This window comes from Herpailurus yagouaroundi, unplaced genomic scaffold, assembly GCF_014898765.1.
Source record: "Herpailurus yagouaroundi ecotype Mexico unplaced genomic scaffold, PumYag 166, whole genome shotgun sequence".
In the NCBI taxonomy this organism is placed as follows: Eukaryota; Metazoa; Chordata; class Mammalia; order Carnivora; family Felidae; genus Herpailurus; species Herpailurus yagouaroundi.
This window is the reverse complement of record NW_024412407.1, coordinates 12,140,956-12,168,613: the sequence shown is the minus strand read 5'-3', so window position 1 is coordinate 12,168,613 and position 27,658 is coordinate 12,140,956. Positions and strand designations below refer to the sequence as shown.

The window sequence follows — 27,658 nt, the reverse complement described above, 5'->3', positions numbered from 1 at the left end:
CCCAACCAACTTTTAACAGAACGCCAACATTGTTCCCTTTCCTCCGAGCAGCCATTTTCAAGGGAAGGCCATTTTGAAGTTTGGGGCAAATCTCCATGGTCTGAGCCAACTGTTAACGAATTGCATTCCCTTTGCAAAGCGGCTGTTTTAGACAGACATTATTATGGCTATTAAGAGCTAGTAGAACCTTCTTCTTGCAAAAAAAGATGTATATTTCTGCCTCTGGTTGTCATGTGCACCTGGATATTAGCTGTCACTCTGTGGCCATGTGGTTGAGACCAAGCTCACATGCTGAAAATGCTGAAAAACAGACAGTACCTAGCTTCTGATGATACTGTTCAGCTGTAGAAATAGCCAATCTTGAAATTGCTTACAGCCTAGGCTCCTAGTTATCAGGGATCTCAACCCTAAATATTCCAAAATTGTTTTTGATTGCTAGAATAATTCAGACACATCATTTGAAGAAATTAAACATTTATCAAGTACATGTTTATTTAGCAACAGCAATACAGTTTCTCAAGAAAAAGAGGAACTGAATTCCCCCACAACAGAACAAAGCAACTTTCCATTATTCTCAGGTTACATCCAAATCTATCATCTTATACCCCTTTAATAAATTTCAAGATACACCAAATACTGGGAGGAAGATAACCAAATTATCCTAAAACCATAATATTTTAAGGTAAAGGGCAGTTTAAGGGTAGTAATTTCTATATATCACAGTACACCAACAGTCCTTCCTGTAGCTTTAGGACCAAACTAACTCAAAATATTAATGTATTTATGCAAAATGCTTATGAAAAATGGAAACACTTGCAAATTTTTCCAGTTTCTGATTTCAAGGACAGGTGCAAACCATCATCCCCTTCATAGATCTTCTATTACAGTATCCATAAAAAACCATTGGTCCAGCTCTCAAACACTGATGACAATGCATATGATGTATGTGGGTTTTGCTAAGTCTTGAATGGATGACCTATTCTACAGGTATACTACAAACCCTGAATTATTTTTGCACAACATTCCAATATTCCCTGAAGAGATTTTATACAAAGTTAAAAACAGCTATTTTCCATCACAAAGTTAACTTACTTTTTAAATGGAATAACACTGTTGCGTTCTCTTCATGTTTTACAAGGAGTTGCATGGTAATACGTGTGTGAATATGCTCACAAATTCAGATTGTATATATAAACTAAACATAAGCAAAGGTTCCGCATCAGTTCTTAAGTTTGATATTAAAATGCCTGACCACAGACCCTTCAAAAAGCATTCACAGTATTGGTAATAAGAGAAATTTTCAAGAGATTTTTTTCCCTGTCTTTTCCAAGGCACTCTTTTGTTTACAAATTGAGTTTATAGAAAATTCTAAACAAACAGTACCATTAGACACTTGGAATTATTGGTAGAGATAAGAGATATGGTGACGACACACTGTTTTCCATTTAAAAGTAAATTTGACATATAATCAATTTTGAACTACCTAGTCCAACAGCTATTCCACATTCTTCTCATGGTTGAGTAATTCCTAGATATCTGAATTAACATTATAGTCATTTTTTGTTTAAAAAAAAAATAACATTCCTGTGCCACCTCTTAGACTTGTCTTAAGTTTATATAACTTTGTTTTAGAAATCTGGTTTCATGTTCAGTTAATTAGGAAACAGCAAATATCAGAACAGCTTAGCCAGACTTTAAGAGGCAAAAAAGGGTTGCTTTGGCAATGTATAAAAGGATAACTGTTACAGTACAAATCACTATTTAATCTACTTTTATTAAATATTAAAATGCATAAGGCAATTGTTGTTTTAAGACACTTGAAAGACATTTAATGAATGGATAACTGGCCCCACACCTGAAATATTGCACCCCTCCTATCCTTCTCTATTTACTCTAAGGAACCAAAAGAGTTATTTAAAAACAAAAAACAGATCCATGATCTTTCTAAAACACTTCAAAGAGGTTCTGATTACCATTAAAGTATTTATTACTTACAATACAAACTTCTGAGAGACACTGAATAGTATCTTTTCAGGCTTTCCCCTTCAGTGTCTTTCTCCTATTCTCTTGAATCCATTCTTAATGGTGTGACTGCAAATATGCCTACTGAGGAATCAATAGATGTGATTTATTGTGTAAACTGCCATTCAAAGCAGGGCAATGATTCCCAAATTTGGCTTCCTATCAGTTTCATGTAAAAAACTGCTGCTAAGATTCCTGGGGCCCTTCGGACCTAACCAAGCCATCCCCTCCACCCCAGCCTCCCCTGTGAATCCATGTGGTTAGTCTTGCATAACCCAACACCTGGGATGACTTTAGAACAATATTATAAAGGAGGGTATCTGTCATCATGTTTCCACAGGTCTTAGCTCACAAACTGGGATCCAGGAAAAAAAAAAATACAATGTTGATCATCACCACTAAATTTAGGTCAGTGAGTAGAGTGACCAGAAAAAGACTCTAGTATTGATAAATCAAACCAAGGTAGCTGTGCTGCCCACCTCTATGAAAGCCAACACCCCTCCTGACCCTGGAGGGTCTCATGAACTGAAACACAAGCCAGGAAGAAGGCTGCATGGGGAGGGGGTGCTACACTAAAAAGTGACTGTTTCCATAGCATTTCTCTCCATCTCCACTTCTCGATTTTCCCACTCTCATTCCATCTTTTCTCTTACTCTGCCGTTTGCCATTCTCACTTTTACTCCCTTCTCTTTCCTCACTTTTCTCACTTTCTCTTTTTTCCTTCTATTTGATTATTCATTTATAATCACCCCTTTCTGCTCTGCTTTCTCTTTCTTAAAAACTCCTCCTTACATAATATAAGCAAATTCATACTGGAGATATAATACATGTCAGAAAACACTCATCCACTCACCCTAAGGAAACAAAATGATATGTATAGGAGGCAACATAACAAAACAGAACCTCAACAGTAATGCTCGTGTGGCATGTACAAACTATAGAGAATGCATTCAAATCTGTCATTTCTGTTGAGTCACATAACTTCCTGACTTATGACTTCTGAGTCTCATGAGGTGGGAAGAGCATATTGATTGTTTACAAACCAAGGCACATGGAAGGTGAAATGAAATGCCTGGGATCCCAGACCAAGAAAATAATCCAGATGTAACACACAGACTAGTTTTCTTTCCACTATACCAGTAACATCTCATGGGAGGCAAGACGAAAGAGCAACAGATAAGCGGTACTATTATTTCAGGTTCTAAAGTGTCCAAAAGATAACTGGGTTACCTTATATATTATGAACTATTCCTCAAAAGGAAAAAAATTTTATGTATTGCTTTAAAGTGTAAATCACAATATATATTTTCTAAAGGTTTCCAAGTTCTTTTAAGATGGCTACTTCATACAAATAAAGTTTGACTACAGTTTGAAGTCATTCCACTTTGGTAATATCGTAGCCCAGAGATCGTTCTGAGGTCAGAATTGTTCTAACACAAAGACTCAAAGAACATTATATAATGTAATTTATATAAACTGCATAGATATACTGTTTTATGAAAAGAAATATAATATGTTCCCTAAGTTGTTCTACAATTTTATTTCATTAATGCTGAGAACTGCCTTTCTTAAGAATTCTCAAAGAAAAAGTTACCCTATCTAAAGATAAATTCAGAAAACTCATTTTACTATTGTTATGAACTTTCTGTAATAACCTAAATTTTAGGTAAATATAGCCCCTAAAGTAGGAAGTTTTCACCATACCCCAATTTATGGTAAAATGCCCAATTAAGTCAGGTCTCAATAAACCAGATGAAGAACCTTCTAACTGATCTACAGTATGGAGCATGTGACAGTGTAAATAAGTCACAACATGAGACCACAGTATACAGTTCAGTTGGATTAAATCATGACCATACTCTACATAGTCCCAACCCACTCTATTAGAGGCTCTCTGTTCACTGAGGAAATTAAAACTAAGAAACTTACTAATAATATAAATTCCTATTTTTTCAATAACCCCAATTACTCTAATATTTCAGAATCACATTTATAATCCAGCTGTGCCAAGAATTATGGTATTCTAACTTCAATCTTCAAGTTGGCAAAATGATTCCTAATTGTTCTAAACTAGCTGACATCAGAATCACCTGAGGTGCTTATTAAAAACAGAATCATATGACTTATTTTTGTACCCTAATTCTAACATCGGAGACAATTAAGGAAATTTGCTTAGGAATGGATAGTAAATGACGTCAAAGGAGGTATGATGTCATCATAGTTACCAAAGTACTTATAGCAATGAAATAATAGGCTCTCTGGGATTTTCTTTAAGAGACTCTTCAGCAAAGAAAAGGGGAATAGATAATGCAAACATCGTTTAGATATTTTAAGGGTTTGATCTGGGCAAGAAGTACCACTGTACTGTTCTACTTTTGCGTAGTTTTTAAATCTCTTCACTAAAAAAAATGTTTGCAGACTCCATCCTAGACACAGTGTACAAGAGTCTCCTAAGTGAAGCCCAGGGATCCACACTCAACAAGCTCCCCACAAGAGTCTAATATAGACAGGCAAAGTTCTCTCTTGGGGGCCACTAGAAATGATCTTATATGTACCCTCCAAACTTCAAAATTCTAGGATTCTCATTTTCTACTCAATAAACTCAATTTCAGCACAGTTCACAAGATCTCATATTCACCATGGCATTCTGCCAAGGACATAGAGGCTGTGTTCTCTAAACCCATCTATTCGAAGAATGCTGGGCTGGTTATTAACTTCCAATTTGCCTTTTTTACACCTTCCTCTCTCAATCTGACCCTGACTAAAGTGAAAAAGACAGGGGACAACCACACTGACCATGTCTATCTGCATATGTCATGTTTCCACAGAGGGCACTCTAGCTTTATAAAGCTAATCACCACTATTTTCACGCAAGTGGTATTCTTCCTTCATGATTTTCCTTTCTCTAAGTATTAAGATATCAAAAGGGAAAAGAATAACCATGTAGTACTTACTAAAGTGAGACATACACTGCAGGACAGTACATGCTAAGTACTCAGAATCTACAGTTACGTTAGAGAATAGTCAAGAACACTAAGAGAAATAATGTTTCAAGATTAAAAGAAAGTCTTAAGTGATGCTCAAAAAAGGAAGACATGTACATTAAACCAATCAAAACTACTTTTTTAATACTCAGAACAATCTTCTTAATCCAAATCATTCGTGAACGTTGTCTGACTGACTTAAAGTAAGGCTCTCTACATTTGCTTCTTCAAAAGTATCTTGCAAAGCCATTCTGAGGTAGAAGAAAAAAAAAAGTTTAAATGGACCACCTTTTTTCCTGCTTCATTGTAACCAATATTACTGTTCACAGGAAGTATACAGCTTATGCATTTTGGTCCATCACATTTTCCACAATCACGGAAGTATACTAGTTAGGTTCTCATTTATGATCAGCAGATCTTTTGCTTCCAGAATGCCCAGTAAAGCTGAAAATTTTCATTCAAAGTGATGAAAATTTCCAAAAATATCTGTTTAACAATCTCAGATCTGAGTTTTGGCAAGACAGGTTAGCATATACAAATGAAAATACTACGTTTCACAAACACACAAAGAGACAAAAACTCCCAACATTTTTACCGTTTTTTTCACTTTCTTATACAGCTCAGTTTTAAACGTGCAGCTTACTTATAATCTAATCTTAAACATGATTGTCACAGAAATAGTTTAAAACAGAGATGAAATGTATAAAGGCACACATCGATTGTCAATAGTTACATCGGTTACATCACATTGCTTTAGAAACAGAACACGTTCTGTTCCTGTAAACTTTGTGTCACACATTTAAAGTGAGATTAGTGCTGACATAAAACTACTGCTATACTCACAGTTGGAGTGTTTTCACTGTGTATGAGGTACATTTTCTCCATCCATACACCCCTACTGTTCTTACTTACTTGAGAAGAGTCAACCAAATTCTGTAGGCTACAACCATTCAATGTTTTCATCAATACTGGAATGACAGCAAATAACATTACAAAACATCAGAGATCAAAAGTGTCTTCTTGTTGGGATCCAATACTTTAACTTATTCTTCATTACATGAATATTTGCTTATTTAACTTCTTCAGGAAAAACAATTATTCTAAAGATGAATAATTCCTTCCTGAACACTTCATTCAAGACTATTCCTTCACACATATCCCCTGATATTTTGTTGTTTTAATTCATTTGATTTGGCAGTCACCAAGAATCACCTTTCCTTTGGTGGTCTATCATAACGATCTTGTATGCTTTTTGTTAGCTGTTTGATAAATATTTTGTAAATTTTTCCACAGTAGGTATGGACTGTCTTTTGTAGTTCCAGTTCTAAAGGTTTTAATAAGGAACGGATGTTGTCATCTTTAAAAGAACACTAGAGAAAGAAAATAAAAAGACAAAGATATATATAAAAATTTAATTAAACTCCAAACAACTTCTTCAATCAATTTAATATTGGTAACTTCCAGTCTCAGAAAAAGTATATATGCTCAACAAATATGTTCAATGAATTAAATGGCTGTATGATCTCACATTAGTGGAGAAAGTCAGAGTAAATCACTGGGGGCATCAGGGAAAGTTTTTCAGAGAAGATGTAATGGAGGCTGGGCATCCCAAGCCAAGGCAAGAAAGAACATGTACAAGGGGCAGAGAAGGCCCAGAGACACGTACTGGTATAAGTTGATGATCAAAAGTTCTGAAGGTGTCTGAGAGACACTAAGGAAGGACAAAAGTCACTCTGGTAACAGTGTTGAGGATGTACTACAAAGGACTGAGAGAAAGCCATGGAGTGGGAGGAATGTAAAACGCCAGCACAGTTCAGGGTTTCCCGAAGAGCCCCTAACTGCACAAAGGGGTCCCATGGGTAAATGCATTTGGGAGCTGCTGCACATTATGCACTCTTCGTGGGAACTCACACTGGCACATGAAAAGCCCAAGGGTGTCTGGGGGGCTCAGTCGGTTAAGCATCTGACTTCAGCTTATGTCATGATCTCATGGCTTGGGAGTTCGAGCCCTGCGTCAGGCTCTGTGCTGACAGCTCAGAGCCTGAAGCCTGCTTCAGATTCTGTCTCCCTCTCTCTGGGTCTCCACCCCCCCTCCCCCACCACTTACACTCTCTCTCTCTCTCTCTCTTTCTCTCTCTCTCTCTCAAATATGAATAAACATTTTTTAAAAAGAAAGAAAAAGCAAAGCAAAGCCGTAAACAGTAAAATGAAAAATACACATGTTGAACATTGTTTGGCCCACTATTTCCAAAATATATTTTTGACCAGTCCTTTTTCCCTGTAAAATACATTAATATCCCAAGGAATATATTTTGAAAAATACTGTAGTAGCAGCTAAGTGGAAATAACTTGTGATTTTAGTGTTTTCAACCAGCTCTGTTTTTTTAAAATAATTTTTTCAAGTTTATTTATTTTGAGAGAGAGCGGGAGAGCACAAGTAGGGGAGGGACAGAGGGAGAAGGGGATAGAAGAATCCCAAGCAGGCTCCATGCTGTCTGCGCAGAGCCCATTGCAGGGCTCGATCCCAAGAACGCGAGATCATGACCTGAGCCGAAACCAAGAACGGGACGCTTAACCTACTGAGCCACCCAGGCATCCCTAACCAGCTATATTGTTTTATTTGGCCTTTGCAACTAGGCATTTTTTCAATTAGAATGATAGATGGGGCTTGAAAATGGAACATTTTATGTGAAAGTTTGGTATCAGTGAAATATGCAAGATCTTGAAGGAAATCCAGAACCTGAAATCACAGAAGGATCAAATGACCTGAGGTCATTCCCAAGGTTCACCACCATGACACTGAGTGGAAGGAAAGGAAAGGAAAGCACCACTTGAATCACAATTAGTGAGTCTGCAGGAAGCCGCAGCCAACCTTTGGAAAGAGGATGAACTTGGATGATAATTTGTAACGTGGCTTTTATCACTGTATAAATGTAAACAGATGCTAAACCTCAGTATCTCTTCAGAAAGAAAACTATGAGCATTAACTGCATGAAACCATCACTCTTGGGGTGATTTTCAAAACCCAATCACATACACTGAAGATAAACATTGTTTTGAAGATCAACAAAAGGGGGGAAGGGGAGCTTCACTAGGAAGAATGTAATGAAAATAATAATTTAAAAAAAGAAAGAAAGAAAACAACTGACACATAGGTATCTGGGAGAAATTAAAAGCTGGACTAGGTGTGGTGTGGTGTGGTGTGGTGTGGTTTGGTGTGGTTTAAAGGACCTCCTACATGCAAAGCACCTAAGAGCTTTAAATGTATTAAGCATTTAAGCCTCACACCAACTTTAGGAACGGTAATATAATTACCCCACTTACAATCAAGCAACTAAGTTACAAACAACTGAGGCAAGGAGAGAGAATTCTCCTAGTTACAAAGGTAGTTAAGTAGCCAAGCCAGAATTCAACCCCAGCTCCAAAACTACAAGCTGCCGACCACCACACAGCACTGCTTATCCAAATAAATATATGAAACTGTGTCAAATCAGTTTCAAAAGTCCTGTTGAAAGGTAAAGCTCAATTAACAGTGGGATACTGGGAAAACAGCTATGCTGTGTAGAGGTGTGCCTAAAATTTGTCTGGGGTTAAAAGCAGCAGCCATGTTGAACGAGGCAACCTTTATCAAGTGACACTGTCAAGTAACATCTCAACGTACACAAAAAACATGCTTGGACAACTGTGTTTGAGAGGCAGATAATACTGCGAAGACCAAACTACGATCTTTTTCTTACTCAGCAATGACAATAAAATAAAAATATTACAAAGCTGCTTAAAAGTTAATTCCCAGAGGGGCACCTGGTGGCTCAAGCAGTTAAGCGTCTGATTCCTGATTTAGACTCAGGTCATGATCCTATGGTTCTGTCAGTGCAGAGCCTACTTGCTATTCTGTCTCCCTCTCTCTCCGCCCCTCCCCCGTTTGCTCTTTATATCTGTCTCAAAATAAAAATAAACTAAAAAAAAAGAGTTAATTCCCACAAATATGAAGTACTTGAGATTCAGTTCATTCATTTTCATGTTATTTAAATCCAAGTGCCTGTGGTTAAAAAATTTTTTCTTCCCTGAGAAACTATTTTGATGAAGATTTTTATGAAATAATAACAGTGCCTCATGAATTAGAGCTCTAATTTTAGTCCCAATAACACAACTAATTTTACCTTTAAGAGAGAAGATGATAAATTACCAAAATTTCCAACTATATAAATACAGCCTGAAGCCCCAGCACCTTCTGCCATTCATATAATCTGTAGCACCAAAAAGTTGTGCAGGACATAATTTGCATCTAGGTGCTCCCCTTCCCAGAGGCCACATGTGGCCTTACCTGACTACAGGCCTCTTTCCACACTGGATGCTGTGCCTGACTCATTCACCTTTCCTTCTCTGCCTAGTACTCATCCTTGTAGCTCAGTTCAAATGTCTGCACTTCTGAGAAGCCTTTCCTCATACAGTTAATCACTCCTTCTTCACTGGCACAGTACCCAGTACACAAACTTTTAAGATCATGCTTTTATACATAAGACTGTCAGTTGAAAGGCAGTGAATAAGTATGGAGGCTAAGATGACCACAATTAGATAATCTGAGGCATTTTCAAAGAATAGAACAGGTTTTTAAAAGATGACAAAATAGCAGTTCAATCCAACAAAATGCTGAGAGCCAAGTACACACAAGAAGGTCCAATAGTAACCCTAAACCACGATTTCACCTTCCATGGTTTCTGTTCCCTGCAGCCAACTGCAGTCTGGAAGCAGATGGTCCTCCTTCTGACACACTGTGAGAAGGTCAACAATAGCCTAACGCTGCTACAATGCCTCACTTCATCCCATCACATAGGCATTTCATCATCCCACATCATCACAGGAAGAAGGGTGAGCACAGGACAATAAGATATTTTGAGAGAGACTACATTCACATGACTTTTATTACAATATATTGTTATAACTGTTCTATTTCATTATTGGTTATCGTTAATCTCTTATATGCCTAATTTATAGAGTAAATTTTATCACAGATATGTATGAATAGGAAAAAACAAGTAGATATAGGGTTCAGTACTATCTACAGTTTCAGACATCCCCTGGGGGTCTTGAAACATGACCCATAGATTAGAGGTGGGGACTACCATTGCATAGGAGGGAAACACTCAGGACTCCCTTGCAGAGATAGTTATGCAAATATAAGCAGGATGTGGAGTAAATCAAAGTTAACACAGAACCACCAAGAAATGTAATTCAGAATGAAATACATGAAGCAGAAAATACCTTATAGAGCAATAAAATGTTTTGTTCCCATTTTGCATTCGCAATTTCTAATCTTAATATTTTTATTCACTCAACAACTAATATTTAACAAATACGTATGGACTGTAAAACCTGATTTGCTGGAAGACACAGCCATGCATTTACATTTTAAAGATGGTTCGTATCCTTTATAATTCAAATTGTTCATCTGCATTCAATGGCTATGACTAAGTTTCTGTCTGAAACTCACATAAATACCCTTGTCTGAATGCAATGCTTTTAAAAATTACACTTCTCGTTGAATTATAGATAAGGGAAGATAAAAACACTCAGCAAGAGCACCATAAAAGACTGATTAACTTCATTAAATTGAAAAATGGAAACATATAGCAATAGTTAATACAGATCCAAAACAAACACAAATAATCATTAATTCAGTATTTAAAAATATTTTAAAAGATTTATTTTTTAAAAATCAAGCATAATTAATCACCTTAAAACCATTACTCATCTTTTTAAAGGTATATATTTACCAAAGATAAAAGAAAAGATCATATAAAACTTGTGAGATTTAATTCCTCAATAACAGATTTTCTTAATGCTCAAAGGAAACAAAGAAATCCTATTTTTCTAGGAATGCATTTCTTTTCAATCGTGCAGTCTCAGAATCCCAAAAGTACTTTTCTTCATTTTTATCACCTTTTGACAACCCACGATAAAGCATTATTAATATACAAAATTGATTTATGAGGGCATACAAGGTCTGCTACATTAAAATGAACATCAACACTAAATTTTATAATTCTTCGGTGAGTGTCACTGTATTATGATAAACTGATTACCCAGAAACTTTATCTGTCAAGTTTACAGAAGAAACTTAGCAAATACACAAAATGGTAGCCTACAATGCTCTCAGCACTGCACCTACCGCCACGTTTGAGAAACACCAATTTCCAGGAAAAAACTTCAGTTCCTTATCACTGCAGATCATCACTTAACCCGGCCCTGCACCAGCACACTGACCCCATCCCAGCCACTGCGAACCCAGCACTCCATCCAACTGAACAGCTCCACACCTGACCTCTCTGTGGACTTTTTGTGAAAAAAGCATTTTTTTGTGTAGAAAACCCTGAACCTTTTTCTCAAGCAGTACTCTGCCCAGAAAGACCATCCTCCTGGAAAACTCTTACTCATTCAAGGCCCAGTTCAAATGGCTCCTTGTGAGGCCTTCCCTGGCCCTTCAAGGCAAAAAGCTCTTAACAGTTTCAGTACCATCTCCGTCACAACGGATTATAGTTAAGTATTTTCATTCTCATTCCTATTAATGAGGATGTACTAGGCCAGTTATTAGCAATAAAAAAAAACAAGTATCTAGAAAATAAGGTCAATCAGCTCTTCTCCTGACCCCCACACTTAAACCAAACTAGCACTATTATCTATTTATGTTCTGTCTTCACATCCACATAAGATTAGGCACAGTCTAGTCGAACAGAGTACATCTGCATGAGGGATAAGTGGTTACATGTATTTCTCCCAAAGTATCAGTGAATTAGCTGCATAGACAGTGAAGACATAGCCCATTAAGCAAAATCATAAATCCATTTGGATTTGCCCCAAGTCTTGGTCCCCAACATATTCACGGAGACCTAGTTCATGCATCCATCTAGGGGTATGTAAAGTATAATCGCTCCCTTGGCACAAAAACAGACACATAGACCAATGGAATAGAATAGAAACCCCAGAACTAGACCCACAAACGTATGGCCAACTCATCTTTGACAAAGCAGCACAGAACATCCAATGGAAAAAAGACAGTCTCTTTAACAAATGGTGCTGGGAGAACTGGACAGCAACATGCAGAAGGTTGAAACTAGACCACTTTCTCACACCATTCACAAAAATAAACTCAAAATGGGTAAAGGACCTGAATGTGAGACAGGAAACCATCAAAACCCTAGAGGAGAAAGCAGGAAAAGACCTCTCTGACCTCAGCCGTAGCAATTTCTTACTTGGCACATGCCCAAAGGTAAGGGAATTAAAAGCAAAACTGAACTACTGGGACCTTATGAAGATAAAAAGCTTCTGCACAGCAAAGGAAACAACCAACAAAACTAAAAGGCAACCAACGGAATGGGAAAAGATATTTGCAAATGACATATCGGATAAAGGGCTAGTATCCAAAATCTATAAAGAGCTCACCAAACTCCACACCCAAAAAACAAATAACCCAGTGAAGAAATGGGCAGAAAACATGAATAGACACTTCTCTAAAGAAGACATCCGGATGGCCAACAGGCACATGAAAAGATGCTCAACATCGCTCCTCATCAGGGAAATACAAATCAAAACCACACTCAGATATCACCTCACGCCAGTCAGAGTGGCCAAAATGAACAAATCAGGAGACTATAGATGCTGGAGAAACGGGAACCCTCTTGCACTGTTGGTGGGAATGCAAATTGGTGCAGCCACTCTGGAAAACAGTGTGGAGGTTCCTCAAAAAATTAAAAATAGACCTACCCTATGACCCAGCAGTAGCACTGCTAGGAATTTACCCAAGGGATACAGGAGTACTGATGCATAGGGGCACTTGTACCCCAATGTTCATAGCAGCACTCTCAACAATAGCCAAATTATGGAAAGAGCCTAAATGTCCATCAACTGATGAGTGGATAAAGAAAGTGTGGTTTATATACACAGTGGAGTACTACGTGGCAATGAGAAAAAATGAAATATGGCCCTTTGTAGCAACGTGGATGGAACTGGAGAGTGTTATGCTAAGTGAAATAAGCCATACAGAGAAAGACAGATACCATATGGTTTCACTCTTATGGGGATCCTGAGAAACTTAACAGAAACCCATGGGGGAGGGGAAGGAAAAAAAAGAGGTTAGAGTAGGAGAGAGCCAAAGCATAAGAGACTCTTAAAAACTGAGAACAAACTGAGGGTTGATGGGGGGTGGGAGGCAGGGGAGGGTGGGTGATGGGTATTGAGGAGGGCACCTTTTGGGATGAGCACTGGGTGTTGTATGGAAACCAATTTGACAATAAACTTCATATATTGAAAAGAAAAATAAAAAAATTAAAAAAAATAAAGTATAATCGCTCCCTGTCAACTCACCTTAATTACATAAAAGAGGATTGTTAAGACGGGGGGAGAAAAGAACAGATATCTAAGGCAAGGGTGGGGGAGGGGCAGTATAATTTTTTTCATTGTCAATATAAAGCAGATGCTTAAAAGAGGAAAATGAGTGATGGGCACTGAGGAGGGCACTTGTTGGGATGAGCACTGGGTGTTTATGTAAGCTAACTTGTCAATAAATTATATTAAAAAAATAATAATAATAATAATAAAAAGGAAACCCCAGACACCAGCATGGGGGGGGGGGGGAGGTTTTAAAAAAAAAAAAAAGAGGAAATCCCGTTTACAAAGGCAACAAAGAAATTAAAATACTGAAGCATAAACTTATGATCTGTTCAAAATATGAACAAATCTATTAAACATTCATGAAAGACACAAATGGAAAGATAGCCCTTGTTCTTGATTAAGATGTCTCAACAACCAAACGTCTCAACACCATCAAAATGTCTGCAGCTCCTAAGAAGCGGACTCACTACCAATAAAAATACAAAATGAGTTAATATTTGTAGAAAAAGATATCTACAATAGCTAGGGAAAAAGTAAGAACAGGCTCTGAAGAAGAAGTAACCCTACCAAATATTAAAACATAACACAACACCTTTATAATTAAAATAGTATTGCATTAGTACAAAAATAGGCCAATGTAACAAAACAGAAAATCCAGATATTACAACAGAACTTCAGTATATAATAAAGTCACTATCTCAAATCTTTGGGTTAAAGACAGACTTAAATAAACGGGTATTGAAACAAGATAGCCATTTGGGAAAAGGTCCATACCTCACCGAATACAAAAGATTAAGTTCCAAATTGAGCAGAAGACTAAATGTAATAAATGATACAGTATGCAGGTGAATTTTTCTACAACCTGAGTGTAAGAATTAAAAGGCTTTCTAATTGTGAATTTTTCTTAAAACTTTTAAAAACTTGATTACATAAAATTAAAAAAAAATTTTTTTGCAAAAAATGCTATAAACAAAGTAGAACTGGCAGAAAATATTTCTAGCAGATATCACAGATAAAGGACTAATGTCCCTAAAATACAAAGAACTTACAACAATTGGCAGGAAAGGAGGGGGAAGCAAACACCAAAATTCCCTCATGGTGATGGTTGCACAACTCTGTAAATATGCTAAAAATTACTGAATTATGCACTTTATTTTTTAATTTTTAATGTTTATTTAATTTTGAGAGAGAGAGAGAAAAAGACAGAGTGCAAGCAGGGAGGTGGGGGGTGGCAGGGCAGAGGGAGAGGAAGACACAGAATCCGAAGCAGGCTCCAGGCTCTGAGCTGTCAGCCCAGAGTCCAAGGTATGTCTTGAACTCATGAACTGCAAGATCATGACCTGAGCCAAAGTCGTAAGCTTAAGGGACTGAGCCACCCAGGAGCCGTGAATTATGCACTTTAAATGAGTGAACTTTGTATATATAAATTATGTGTCTAGAAAATTATTTATTTTTTTAATGTTTATTTATTTTTGAGAGAGAAAGAGAGCACAAGTTAGGGAGGGGCAGAGACAGGGAGACACAGAATCCAAAGCAGCTCTAGACTCTGAGCTGTCAGCACAGGGCCCAACACAGGGTTCAAACCCACGAACCATGAGATCATGACCTGAGAGTCGGACACTTAACCAACAGAGCCATCCAGGTGCCCCTCAATAAAATTATTTTTAAAAACCTATAGAATAGGTAAAAGAGACCTGAAAGAAAATTCACCAAAGAAAAGATATGAAAATGGCCCTTACATATATAAAACGATGCTGACCTCACTCATAAAAGAAATTAAAACTAAACTAAGATTCCATTTCTAACTCATCTAAATGGCAAAATTTTGAAGGCTTGAAAACACACTCTACTGATGAGGCTGTTGGGAAATAGGCCTCCTCATAAAATGTGGGCAGGAATTCAAATAATCCTTCTGTAGGGGAAATAGGCAGTATCTTCAATCCTTAATGCCACTTGCAGGAACTTACCCTGAAGATACATCTCCCATCAATACAAACATATATACAGCAAGGTTATGCACTGCTGCATTATTCAGAATTCAATATGTTGGAAACTATGAAAATGTTCAAATGTAAGAGATTGCTTGAATAAACGCTGGTATATACACAAAACTCTGAAACAGGATACAGTCTTTAAAAAAAAAAAGATAAATGGGTGGGGGGGATGGGTGAAACAGGTGATGGGCATTAAGGAGTGCACTTGTGATGATCACTGAGTGGTGGATATATAGAATTGTCGAGTCACTATATTGTACACCTGAAACTAACATAACAATGCATGTTAACTATACTGGAATTAAGATAAAATTTTTTAAAAAGAGGAAGAGATTTATCAATGCATGAATTTTTAGACTTTTAAGTGAAAAAAACAAAGCAAATAATATAAACAGTATGCTTATATTTTGTGTAAGAAAAGGGGATTACAAAAAAGAAAAAGAAAAGGGGTATTACAAAATATACATGTATCTGCTCATATATACAGGAAGGACAAATCAGAAAACAATGAAACGGGTAATTTATGGGTTTGGGGGCTTGGGATGGAAGGGGAGGGGGAAAAGTGATACTTCTGAGTAAACCTTTATATAGTTTTGACTTTTATTAACATTTAGCATATCAAATTAAAGTTGAATCAGTAGGAGCATCTGGCTGTGTCAGCCAGTAGACATGCAACTCTTGATCTTGGGGTTGTGATTAACTCCCCACACTGGGTGTGGAGATTACTTAAAAATAAAATCTTTAAAAAAAAATAAAAATAAAAAAATAAGTTGAATCAATAAAGGAGTAAAAAAACTTAAAACTGAAAGCATATCGAAGCAAATAAACCCAACTGTATTTCAAATGAATAAAATAACCACACTGAAAGATAGGAAAAAGAACTAATCCAAGTAGCTGCTGAACACAGTATTGAGTACATGCTCTCATGGGGGTATGGGGGGAAAGTGGTAGATAATGGGAACAAATCCTTAACTCTTCTTAGTAGGTTTGTTTTTACCAAAGAATACAGCATTTCTAAAATTATTTTAAATGTATTGTAAGATTAAGCAGATAGGATGTGCTTTATGTCAAAAGGCAGGATTCTAACTGTGGAAGGAGCTAAAACATGAAAACAGAGTAGAAAGCAGGAAGAGCCTTGGGGCAACAGTGGAGGTATCAGTGTGGGAACATGATTGTATATCATATACACTGAATGCATATATGTGTGTATTTAATTTTCCTAGCTCTGTCACTGAAAGAGCTCAGTGGCAAAGACAGTGGCTCAGAAGCAAAGACACCCTTGTGGCAATAAGCATGCCTAGCACCCAGAGCCCTCTAAAAGAAACCAGAGCTCCTTTGACAGATAGCTATTTTCAGGGTTAAGACAGGGAACGTAAAACAAGTTGAGCCTAGCATATTTTGTTGAAAAAATAATAAAGAGGGGTGCCTGGATGCCCAGTCGGTTAAGCATCTGACTTTGGCTCAGGTCATGATCTCATGATTCGTGGGTTTGAGTCCTCCATCGGGCTCTGTGCTGACAGCTCAGAACCTGGAGCCTGCTTCAGATTCTGTGTCTCCCTCTCTCTCTTTCCATCCCCTAGTCATGCTCTCTCTCTCTATCAAAAATAAGCATTAAAAAAAATAATAATGAAGTGGTACTCAAAACAATGATGGGAATATGTCAGATGAGCACCCGAGTTTACCAAAAGGGACTCCCAATGACCAAACTGGAAACAACTTAGGCATCAGCATAATAAAAGGAAATACTGCATTATAAATCATTAAAAAAAAAAACCTATCAATGACTTCTTACTGTTAATGTACAGATCAATAAATTGATAAAAAGGGATGGCTCTACTTTACAGGAGAATGCTAGAGTGCCAAAGTTGTATGCAGAAGGACAGCTAGGGCTGGATAATCATCAATTTGCGACTACCACAGTAAAGACTGGTTTGAACAAGAACCAACAATGGATGCTATATACAGTTTAGAAATTTTGATGAGAAGCAGGGTATTTCCATAAGAGGGAAAAAAACCTACACAATGGAGAAACTGAACGACATTTTGAGTGAGTGATTAAAACCAGCATCACCAATGAAGGGCAGGCACACAAAGGTGACTGTGAATGTGATACCCTGAGAAGGACACATCATTTACATAGTGTTTTGCCCTGGAGGACATACCCTAAACCTCATCATAAGGAAACATTAGACAAGCCAATATAAAGAACAGTCTAATACGGAAGGAGGTAAAGAGGCTCTACTCTCCAAAAATGTCAATGTCATAAAAGACAAAGAAAAACTGAGAAACTGTTCTACATCAAGAAAGTAAAGACACATGAAAATAATATATCAATATTAAATTTCCTGAGTTTGGTACCTACACTGTGGTTAGTAAGAGAATGTCCCTGTTCTTAGTGAAAACACACTCAAGTCTTTAAGGAATAGAAGAGCATTATGTGTGCAACTTATATTCAAATGGTTCAGAAAAAAACATGTCTATATAGAAAGAGAACCAATGATAAAGCAAATGATGTAAAATGTTAGTAATTAATGAACATTAGTAAAGGATATGGACATTTTTTGTATATTCTTGCATATTCTCTAAGTTTGTAAGAATTTCAACATAGAAAGTTCAAAAAATAAAAGAACACATTCTTACATTTCTCAGTGCTTCATAAATAGCTCTAAATGCCGGTTGTTTATCATCATGGTAAACACCTCTGTTCCCATGAAGAATAAAGATTCCTTCTTCTTCTGCTTCCTGGCAATTACTTCCATATATACAATGATCTGGTCGATAATTCCATTGACATGGAAAAACAAAAAGGCTTTCTATGTGAAGAAAAATAAAACAATAAAGCAAATAACTCTAATTCCACGAATGAACATTCTGCAAAAATTTTAGTTTAAAAATACTGCTCTTACAGGAAATTTAAAATAGTGCAAAATACGCTTGGCATTTAGATCCCTTCCTACGAAAACAACATGAAGAAAAGTTTAAAAATAAACGTTTTACTCTGTCTTAAACATAATTAGTGATATTCATTAATATAAGCCAAAGTCAAATAAATGCATTTCTTCATTTTTGACTACATATTACCTGATTTTTTACAAATGCAAAGAATAAAAGAAATTTAAATGATTACCTGGATTATGAAAAAAGATGATATTCAACAGATCTTGATCCCCCCATGTGATATTCAGTTTGTATTTTTTAAGCAGTGGCATAAGTATATCTCCCCATCGCAGCCGTACAGCTGTCATGTCATTCTGTGGGGAAATACATCAAGAAATGCTCAGGCTTCCATGTTCCAAATGGCAGCACAAGGACAGTTCCCCATTCTTCCCTTAGCATTACAGAGCAGCAAGGAGAAATGCAAACTTCTTTTCTTATAAAACCAAGTGACTCAAATGTAAACCTAAATGTGAGTAGGGCTGTCCATTTGGGAGCAGGGAAGATAAAAGAAGACATCTGAAGCTGCATGTAGAAGTGACAAAACTAATAAAAGTCAGGAAAGAATAGGAAAGAGAAAGTAGGTGACAGTGTAAAGTACTATGACTATGACCTTATCTTAAAATGCAGATAGTTTTAGTACTTGTATCATATGTCTAGATATCACCTATGTCTATGTCACAGAGCTTTTTGGGGTTCAACCTGTTAATGTATAAGGTACTTGGAACTTTTTATCTAATGTATAAATAAAAAGTACCTGGCACATAGTACATACTTAATGTTAGCTATTACTGTTACCGTGATCACTATCATTCTTAGACTGATTTGCTAATTTTTTATAATTGACATTTCAAAGAAATCCACTTGAAACTGATAAATCAAAAACAGGTAGTGAATTTTATCATTTGCCTTTTCAGTCTCTGTAAAGTTGCTCATAAGCTCATTATTTTAAAGCAGAAAGTCAAATACCCAAGGAAACAAAAGAGTTCAAAGAGGGCTCTGGATCTTGTGAATGTGGGTGACAAGTGGTGGAGGGGAATACTAAGCCTTTTCAACTCATTTCCTTCTTTTAAACTCTCCAGACTTAAACCAGTATTCCTCAAAGTGCAATTTACAGTGTGCAGAACAGTGAATTTTTGATGTCCTTCACAATATTAAGTACAGAAATTAAGAGTAACATTTAGAAACATTTATAGCAATTCAAGAGAATAATTTTATATTTAATCTGTTTCTAGTCACACACACAAAAATGTAAAAAACATTTTTCTAGTAACTTATATACATCATTTTTACAAACATATTGGCTCATGAAAAACTAAATTTAAAATACAAAATTGATCCTCCATACACAGTTTGAATGGCATTGTTATAAGCTATTCTAGGATATATAATAAACACAATGGGAGTGTAACAATCTATTCCTTAAGAAAGAGAAAGAAAAGCCAGAGTTTCTGGGGGGAAAAGCTACATATTTAAACTAAATATTATCTGCTATAGTCATATTACCCTCGTGCCAAGTCTCTCAACACAGTAAACACAGTAATTATAAAATAATCAGGAATTCCCCAAAACAATGACTGAAAGAAGTTTTATTAAGGAAATAATAAGAAAATACTTTGTTGAAAGGAGGACTCTGAAGTAAGTCATTTAGCATGTTAACTAAATGTTCTTAGGGTAAGAAAAGGGAAATCTGAATTATAAAAGGACAATGACTAGCAACACATTCAACACACAGGGCTGGTGGACCCCTTGTACCATGCCATTTTCAAATCTTCATTGGATTCTGTGCATTCAAATACATAAATATAAATATATAAAGAAATACACCTATTCAGGGGCACCTGGGTGGCTCAGTCAGTTGAGAATCTGACTTCGGCTCAGGTCATGATCTCAGGGTTCATGAGTTTGAGCCCCACATTGGGCTCTGTGCTGACAGCTCAGAGTCTGGAGCCTGCTTTGGATTCTGTCTCTCTCTCTCTGCCCCTCCCCCACTCGCACTGTCTCTCTCTGCCTCTCCCTCTGAAAAATAAATTTTAAAAATATTTTTTAAGAAAAGAAATATGCCTATTCAAAGAAATAAAATCAATGAAAGATAAAATTACAAGGTCTAGTGAAGTCTTCAGAAAAAAAGGAAAATAACTTTAAGGAAAAGTTCCACTATAAAAATATTTGATAAAAATATATAAAAACCATGTTAAAAATAACACTATTATATGCTAATTATATAACCTAGAATATCCAAAACAACTAATGAAAAAATATACAAAATTAGTTTAGAAAAGAGGAATTACATATAAAAGAAGTTCAACTTAATAGAAACTGTTTTAAAAATAGAGAAATGGTCAAGGGGTATGGACAAAGAGCCATTCCCAAAGGAGGAAACAGAAATGGCGAAAAATTAAATGAACACGTAATTTTCCACACTGGTAGTATAGTTGACTAGGAAAGTGTAAGTTAAAATAGGAAGTACTTTTCAGTCATATAACTACATGCTCATACTAGTACACAAAAAAATAAAACCAAATCATCCATTCTCTGCAATCTCAAACACATATGTACTGATATAAAAATCAGTTATATATTTATTGAGTGAAAAAGGCAAACTGAAGATATATAAGAGGAATTTATTTTATTTAGCTTATTTATTTATTTTGAGAGAGAGAGAGTATGAGAGAGCAGGGCAGGGGCAGAGAGAGAGAGAGAAGGAGACAGAATTCCAAGCAAGCTCCAAGTTGTCAGCGCACAGCTTGATGTGGGGCCCTATCCCACGAACCATGAGATCATGACCTGAACCAATATCAAGAGTTGGATGCTTAACAGACTTGAGCCACCTACGTGCCCCTATAAGAGGATTTTATAGGTAAGTGCTCATGTACATGTTTATCTGTTTCAAAACACATTTTTAATGGGTCTGAAAAATACAAAACAAAGTTTATGACGTCATTTGGGCAAAGAAATGAAACCGGGAATAGAGGTATGTAAAGGGTGGGACTTTTCTTTTTATTCTACATACAATTAAATAAAATTAAAAACATAAATTTTTTAGGGGACCTGGGTGGCTCAGTCAGTTGTGTCCAACTTCGGCTCAGGTCATGATCTCACAGTTCATGAGTTCAAGCCTCGTGTCGGGCTCTGTGCTGACAGCTCAGAGCCTGGAGCCTATTTCAGATTCTGTGTCTCCCCCTCTCTCTGTCCCTCCCCTACTTGTGCTTTCTCTCTCTCTCTCTAAAAATAAACATTAAAAAAAAATTTTTTTTAAAGAGGCCTTATTTATTTATATTCTTTGTTTTTTCCCAATAGAAAAAGGTTAAGAAGCATCCTAACAGGGATTCAAGACTGCAAATATAATCATAACAAAATACAAAGCAACAGCTTAACCACGACTGTATCATTGTATACCATGCATAATGAGAAACAACAAAAAAGTAGAAGTTTTATTTGAATTTTTAATACATAACTATAATGCATCAGGTTGGAAATGAACAGTCATGAATTGTAGGAACTGTGTGACAGCAAAGCAAATTAAGAATTTAAAGTATGGTCATTATCTTAAATGGGTAGTCTTACAGCTTTTCATCCAATAAGAACCATAGGGCAACATTCACAGATGTGTACAAAACAGTTTAGAAAGTTACTACAAGTAATCAGTTATATCACTAGAGCCAGAAACTGTAGAATCAGTAGGAAAAAACAAGGCAATGTTTGCTACAGATATAGTCTGGAAAACAATCAGGAAAAACAAAGACAGACATATGAAAAAAGGAATCAAAAATTAATAAATTTTATAGAAACCTCTCACCAATCATAAATATAGTAACATCTGAAAACAAAGCAAATCTCCATTGTTCCCACAGGGCAAGAACAGGTTTGGAAAACAAGGACAGTAGATGTGAAGTAAATTGCACCTGCTGAATTAATGTATAATCATGCCTCTCATAGCCTTCTTTAGTAAGTCTATAATGCACAGATGAAAACACAAGTTTAAAAGTCTTGAAATGATTTCAACTCCCATATCTACATCTCTAGTTGGTTTTAGAACATGCCACGACAAAAAGAAGGAGAGAAACTGCTAAAGTATTTAAGAGTGACATTTAAGTAAGTAAAAGATAATCATAGATTTGAACTAGATAGTTGTAACTTTGAAACGTTTGAGACAATAAATAATGGTGTTATACTAAATTATCTACGGTTCTTTCCAACAGTAAACTTCTCATAATTCTATGAATTTTGAATGAAGAGTTACTGAGAAGTCATATTATTCCTTAGCAGGTAATCTTACAGCACCATCTTCTGGTATAATATTACTGTGCATAGGCTAACAATCCAAAAAGGAAGACCTCATGGTATTATGCCTGTTTTATTTAGTAAAACCTATGGTTCATGAAATTTTAAAACTCAAGCTATATTAACAAATTGGGTAATTGAAGAAATGTTCACTGTTAAGCAAGAGCATAGGTTACACTAGCCTCATTAATGCATTCAATTGTAGGAGACAAAACTGAAAAGAATCAAGATTTCAGAAAGGTTCAGAAAACAGGGAAGCTAAAAACCAAACCAAAACAAAACAAAACAAACAAAACCAGGTTTACTACATCTACAGAAAATAAGGATGATGGGTACAAATGGTCCTAAGACCCAAATGTCAAGGCATGGGCGATGCTGCAAGCAGCAATGTTGCCTGTGTCAAAGATAAATCGAGGAAACAACTCTAAATGGGGCCAAGATTTAAATGAGACACACAAATGCAGTAATAAATAATGGTATTAATTCCAGTTCACCAGGAGGCATAAGAAAAATATCTGACAAATATACACACATATATCCTCATATCATAAAAGACATAATAGACTTTAATGTTTAACATAACCCTAACTAGATATAAAGGGATAAACAGTAAGTCTATATGGGTGTTTCAGAAGTCACTGCTTGTAGGTAACATTTAGGTGCTTACTATGTGCCATGCTCTGCACTAAGCATTTTCTTTTTATTTTTTATTTTAATGTATAATTAACATACAATGTTAGGTTCGTTTCAGGTATATACAACATAGTGACTCAACAATTCTATACATTACTCAGAGCTCATCATAATACGTGTACTCTTTTAATCACCATCACCTATTTCATCCATCGTCCACTTCCTCCCCTTTGGTAACCATCAGTTTGTTCTCTATAGTCAAGAGTCTATTTCTTGGTTTTTCTCTCTCTCTCTTTTTTTGTTCATTTGTTTTGTTTCTTAAATTCCATGAGAGATCATATGGTGTTTGTCTTTCTCTGATTTCATTCAGCACTAAACTCTCTAGATCCACCCATGTTGCTGCAAATGGCAAGCTTCCATTCCTTTTTGTGACTAACATTCCATTGTATGTATATACCACCTCTTCTTTATCCATTTATTGATCGATGGGACACTGGGGTTGCTTGCTTACATAATTTTATGGCTATTCTAAATAATGCTGTATAAACATAGGGATGCGTATATCTTTTTGAATTAGTGTTTTTTTATTCTTCGGGAAAACACCCAGTAGTGGCATTACTGGATCATATGGCATTTTTATTTTAAATTTTTTGAGGAACCTCCATACTGATTTCTGTAGTGGCTGTACCAGTTTGCATTCCTACCAACAGTGGCCAAGGGTTCCTTTTCTCCAGATCCTTGCCAACATCTGCTGTTTCTTGTGTTTTTTATTGTAGCCATTCTGACAGGTTTTGAGGTGGTATTTCATTGTAGTTTTGATATTCATTTCCCTATTAATGAAGGATGTTGAGTATCCATTCATGTCTGTTGGCCATCTGGATGTCTTCTTTGGAGAAATGTCTGTTCTTCTCTTCTGCCCATTTTTTAACTGGATTATTTATTTTTTGGGTGTTGAATTATAGAAGTTCTTTATATATTTTACATACTAACCCTTTATCAGATTGGTCACTTGCAAATATGTTCTCCCATTCAGTAGGTTGTCTTTTGTTTTGTTGATGGTTTCCTTTGCTATGCAGGCTTTTATTCTGATGTAGTACCAATAATTTACTTTTGCTTTTGTCTCCCTTGCCCCAGGAGACATATCTAGAAAAATGTTGCTACAGCTGATGTTAGAGAAATCACTGCCTATGCTCTCTTCTAGGATTTTTATGACTTCAGGTCTCACATTTAGGTCTTTAATCCTTTTTTAGTTTATTTTGTGTATGGTGTGAGAAAGTAGTCCAGTTTCATTCTTTTGCATGTAGTTGTCCAGTCTCCCCAACACCATTTGTTGAAGAGATGCACTAAGCATTTTACATGGATCTCCTTTAAACTGACAACCTACACAAGTCCAATTATTATCTACTTTTCAGTTGAGAGAATTAACATTTGAAAATTAACCAGCTAATGGTTAAACAAGTGCACAGGTGGCAAAGTTAAATATAAAGAGTTTGACTCCAGAGCCCACAAATTACAATGACATAAAACTCATCAACATAAAATTGGTAAATACAACATACTCATGTATTCACAATGCACAGAGAAACTAAATAGCCTGATTCTTCCACTGACCCACAATCTGAGAGGTAACAAACATGCAAGAATTTTTTTTAAAGTTAACTTCCAATAGCTCCCAAATAGCTCACGTTTACTATGTGTTAGCCACCATTCTAACTCAATCCTTACAAAACCCTATGATATAGGTAATGTTATCTGCCATCTTCATTTCACAGACGAGAAAACTAAAGCCCAGAGACATTAAAAATTTACTCAAGGTCCCAGAGGTTTGAACCAAGCAAACAAGCTACAGAGTCTTAAGCTCTTAACCACATCTCTGTGTTCCCCCAATATGTTCTACAGCTGCGCAATTATGAAATGACAACTACTACCTGGAATAACAATCCAGGAAGATGAAATTCACTACTTAGTGTAATGTTATTTTACTGCATCGTAATGACATCTGGCTTGATCTACCACAATCCTCCAACAGACAGAATAGTATGAACTCTCTTCTTCGATTATTCTAAATAAATGGAAAATTTCTGAAGTTTAATCTACTTTTTAATAAAACAAAATTAAATTGGAAACCAAAAAATGTGTGGGGGGAAAACAAAGAAATTTCAACCAAGCACCTGTATCAGTGACTTACCTTGAAATACTTCCTTCTCATTCTAGTCATATTCATCAACATAACTCCAGAGTTTACTCCAGTTTTTCCATAGTATGGGTGTCTGGCAAAGCGATTATACCATCCTATTCGAGGCTCTTCATGTTCTGGTGCCATTGCAGCAATTTGTGTGGAATTAAATTTCTTTAGTAAAGACCAAATATCATCAACTGGCCGTAAAAAAAGGATATCCGTGTCCACGTACAAGAGTGAATCAACTTCTTTCAGGATTAACTATAAGAAGAGAATATGAAACAATAATTATATTTCTATTTATTTAATATAAAATAAGAGAAGCTTTAACAGTAAAAAAAATACCTATGAGATAAACTAATTTACATTAATTTTTAAGACATTTTTCCTGTGTCATTTTTACAATAGCATATATATATATATATATGCACTGTGCTAATCTTTATATTAACTTTTAGAGAAAAAAAGCTACAAAAACAAATCAGAACAAAAAAATAAATACTGTACTAACAATTGGAAAAATAAAGATTTGGGAGGAAATTCTTTTCATGATGGAAAATAACATTAACTCAGCTGACTTACACCTTGAATCTTAATTTCCTGAGATAAATACAGAAATAAATCAATACAAACAAAGATCTTCTCAACATGTTCTCTGGGTCTATAACACTAATGGCTGGTATGTATATATCATTTTGGTCTCAACTAGAAAATGATGGACCCAAACCACCTAGTTCTGGAGTCCACACTGTTTTGTTTTTGTGCGTAACTTGTGGTAGGGTCCCCTACCTACCTAAGGAAAGAAAGAAAAACAAAAAAAACAAAAAAACTCAAGGTAACCTGACTATACGTGTACATGACAACATCCTTCATGACCTTGTAACATGAGATCACTTAATCGGACTGCATGGTTGTGTGTGTTACCATATATGGGAGACAAAGAAGTAGAAAATACATTTAAAAACTACCCCACGTGGCATTCAGGCTCAGTTCTTTGGGCACGAACCCAACTAAGCAGTGCCGGCATGAATAAAGATGCTTCCTGGAAAGAAAAGCCTCTGTGCAGGACTCTCTGTGCGAGAATCCTGCTACAAACTATCTCCAACAAATCAAAGTAAATGTGCATGTACTTAGCAAGGGTGAAGACAAAACTTGTCCTGAAAGAAAGACTAGCTACGTTGTTACTTTCTGAGAGATGTTAAATATGTTTTCTACAGGGATTTTTCAAGGAAAATACTTTATTGCTGCCTTACCCAAGAAGTTTAGAATCCAACTCTCACAAATTTAAATTTATTGCATACATCAGCATATTAGTACAACTCAATTATTACATTTACCTAAATCTTTTGGTGGCTCAGTTGGTTAAGCCATTATCTGATTCTGGATTTCAGCTCAGGTCAGGATTTTGCAGTTTGTGGGTTTGAGTCTCTTATCAGGCTGTATGCTGACACCATGGAGCCTGCTTGGTATTCTCTCTCTCTCTCTCTCTCTCTCTCTCTCTCTCTCTCTGCCCCTCCCCCACTTGCACTCTCTCTCTTCTCTCTCAAAATAAATAAACTTTAAAAATTAAAAAAAAAGAAAAGAATATAAAGAGAGTAAGAGTTTGATCCTCATTCTGCTCCTTTTCAAAGTTGTTAACTCCTCCTGCTGCTAAGGTTGAGTCATCACCTTAATGAGCAGCTTACCAGGCTGCAATCAGCCCATTCTCTCCTTGATTTAATATCAAGGTGGTAAAAAATCTGATGGTTTGACTACAGAGCCTGAGTAGGGAAGATTCACTTGTTCACAGATCCCAATTACAGGGTATGTATGTATATGTCTGTATGTCTGTCTCTCTTTGGGATGCAGAAAAGTGAAGGAAATTGTTTTTATATCAACATGTTGCTTCTGTACCATGAAACAAAGTGTGTTTACAAATTATTATATTGTTAGCAGACTTGGAAGACACTGATCACTGTTGAGAGCCAATGTTAACTGGAGATCAGACGTAAGGTTAAATAATAACCATGTCAGCATTTTTTCTATAGTTCCTTTTGGAGGAGGCAGGAGTTGGAAGAGCTTACATCAGTTGTTTTCATCAATCTATATCAAACGAAGAGAAGCTCCATGAAAAAAATTATAACTTAGAAAAATAAAGCATCAATTTACTTAAATCTAGTTAAAAAGATGCAGAAGTAACAGTGAAATATGAGGACAATTTGACAGGTTTCAAATATATTTACTGTTTCAAATTCCATTTA

General features: G+C 36.0%; 1 protein-coding gene across 3 annotated transcripts in view; it reads right to left on the bottom strand.

The window, feature by feature from the left end:
• Positions 1-457: 457 nt before the first annotated feature.
• Positions 458-27,658, bottom strand: part of GXYLT1 (glucoside xylosyltransferase 1) — a 53,009-nt gene continuing 25,808 nt past the window's right edge. For 2 of the 3 annotated variants that reach the window (XM_040488420.1, XM_040488421.1), the window contains 4 exons: positions 25,428-25,679; positions 18,516-18,639; positions 18,029-18,201; positions 458-6,376 (listed from right to left, as the gene is read on the bottom strand). In XM_040488420.1, the coding sequence (XP_040344354.1) occupies positions 6,215-6,376; positions 18,029-18,201; positions 18,516-18,639; positions 25,428-25,679 (711 nt within the window). In that variant the 3' untranslated portion in view covers positions 458-6,214. The remainder of the gene's footprint in view (positions 6,377-18,028; positions 18,202-18,515; positions 18,640-25,427; positions 25,680-27,658) is intronic. The other variant, XM_040488422.1, reaches the window with a different exon arrangement.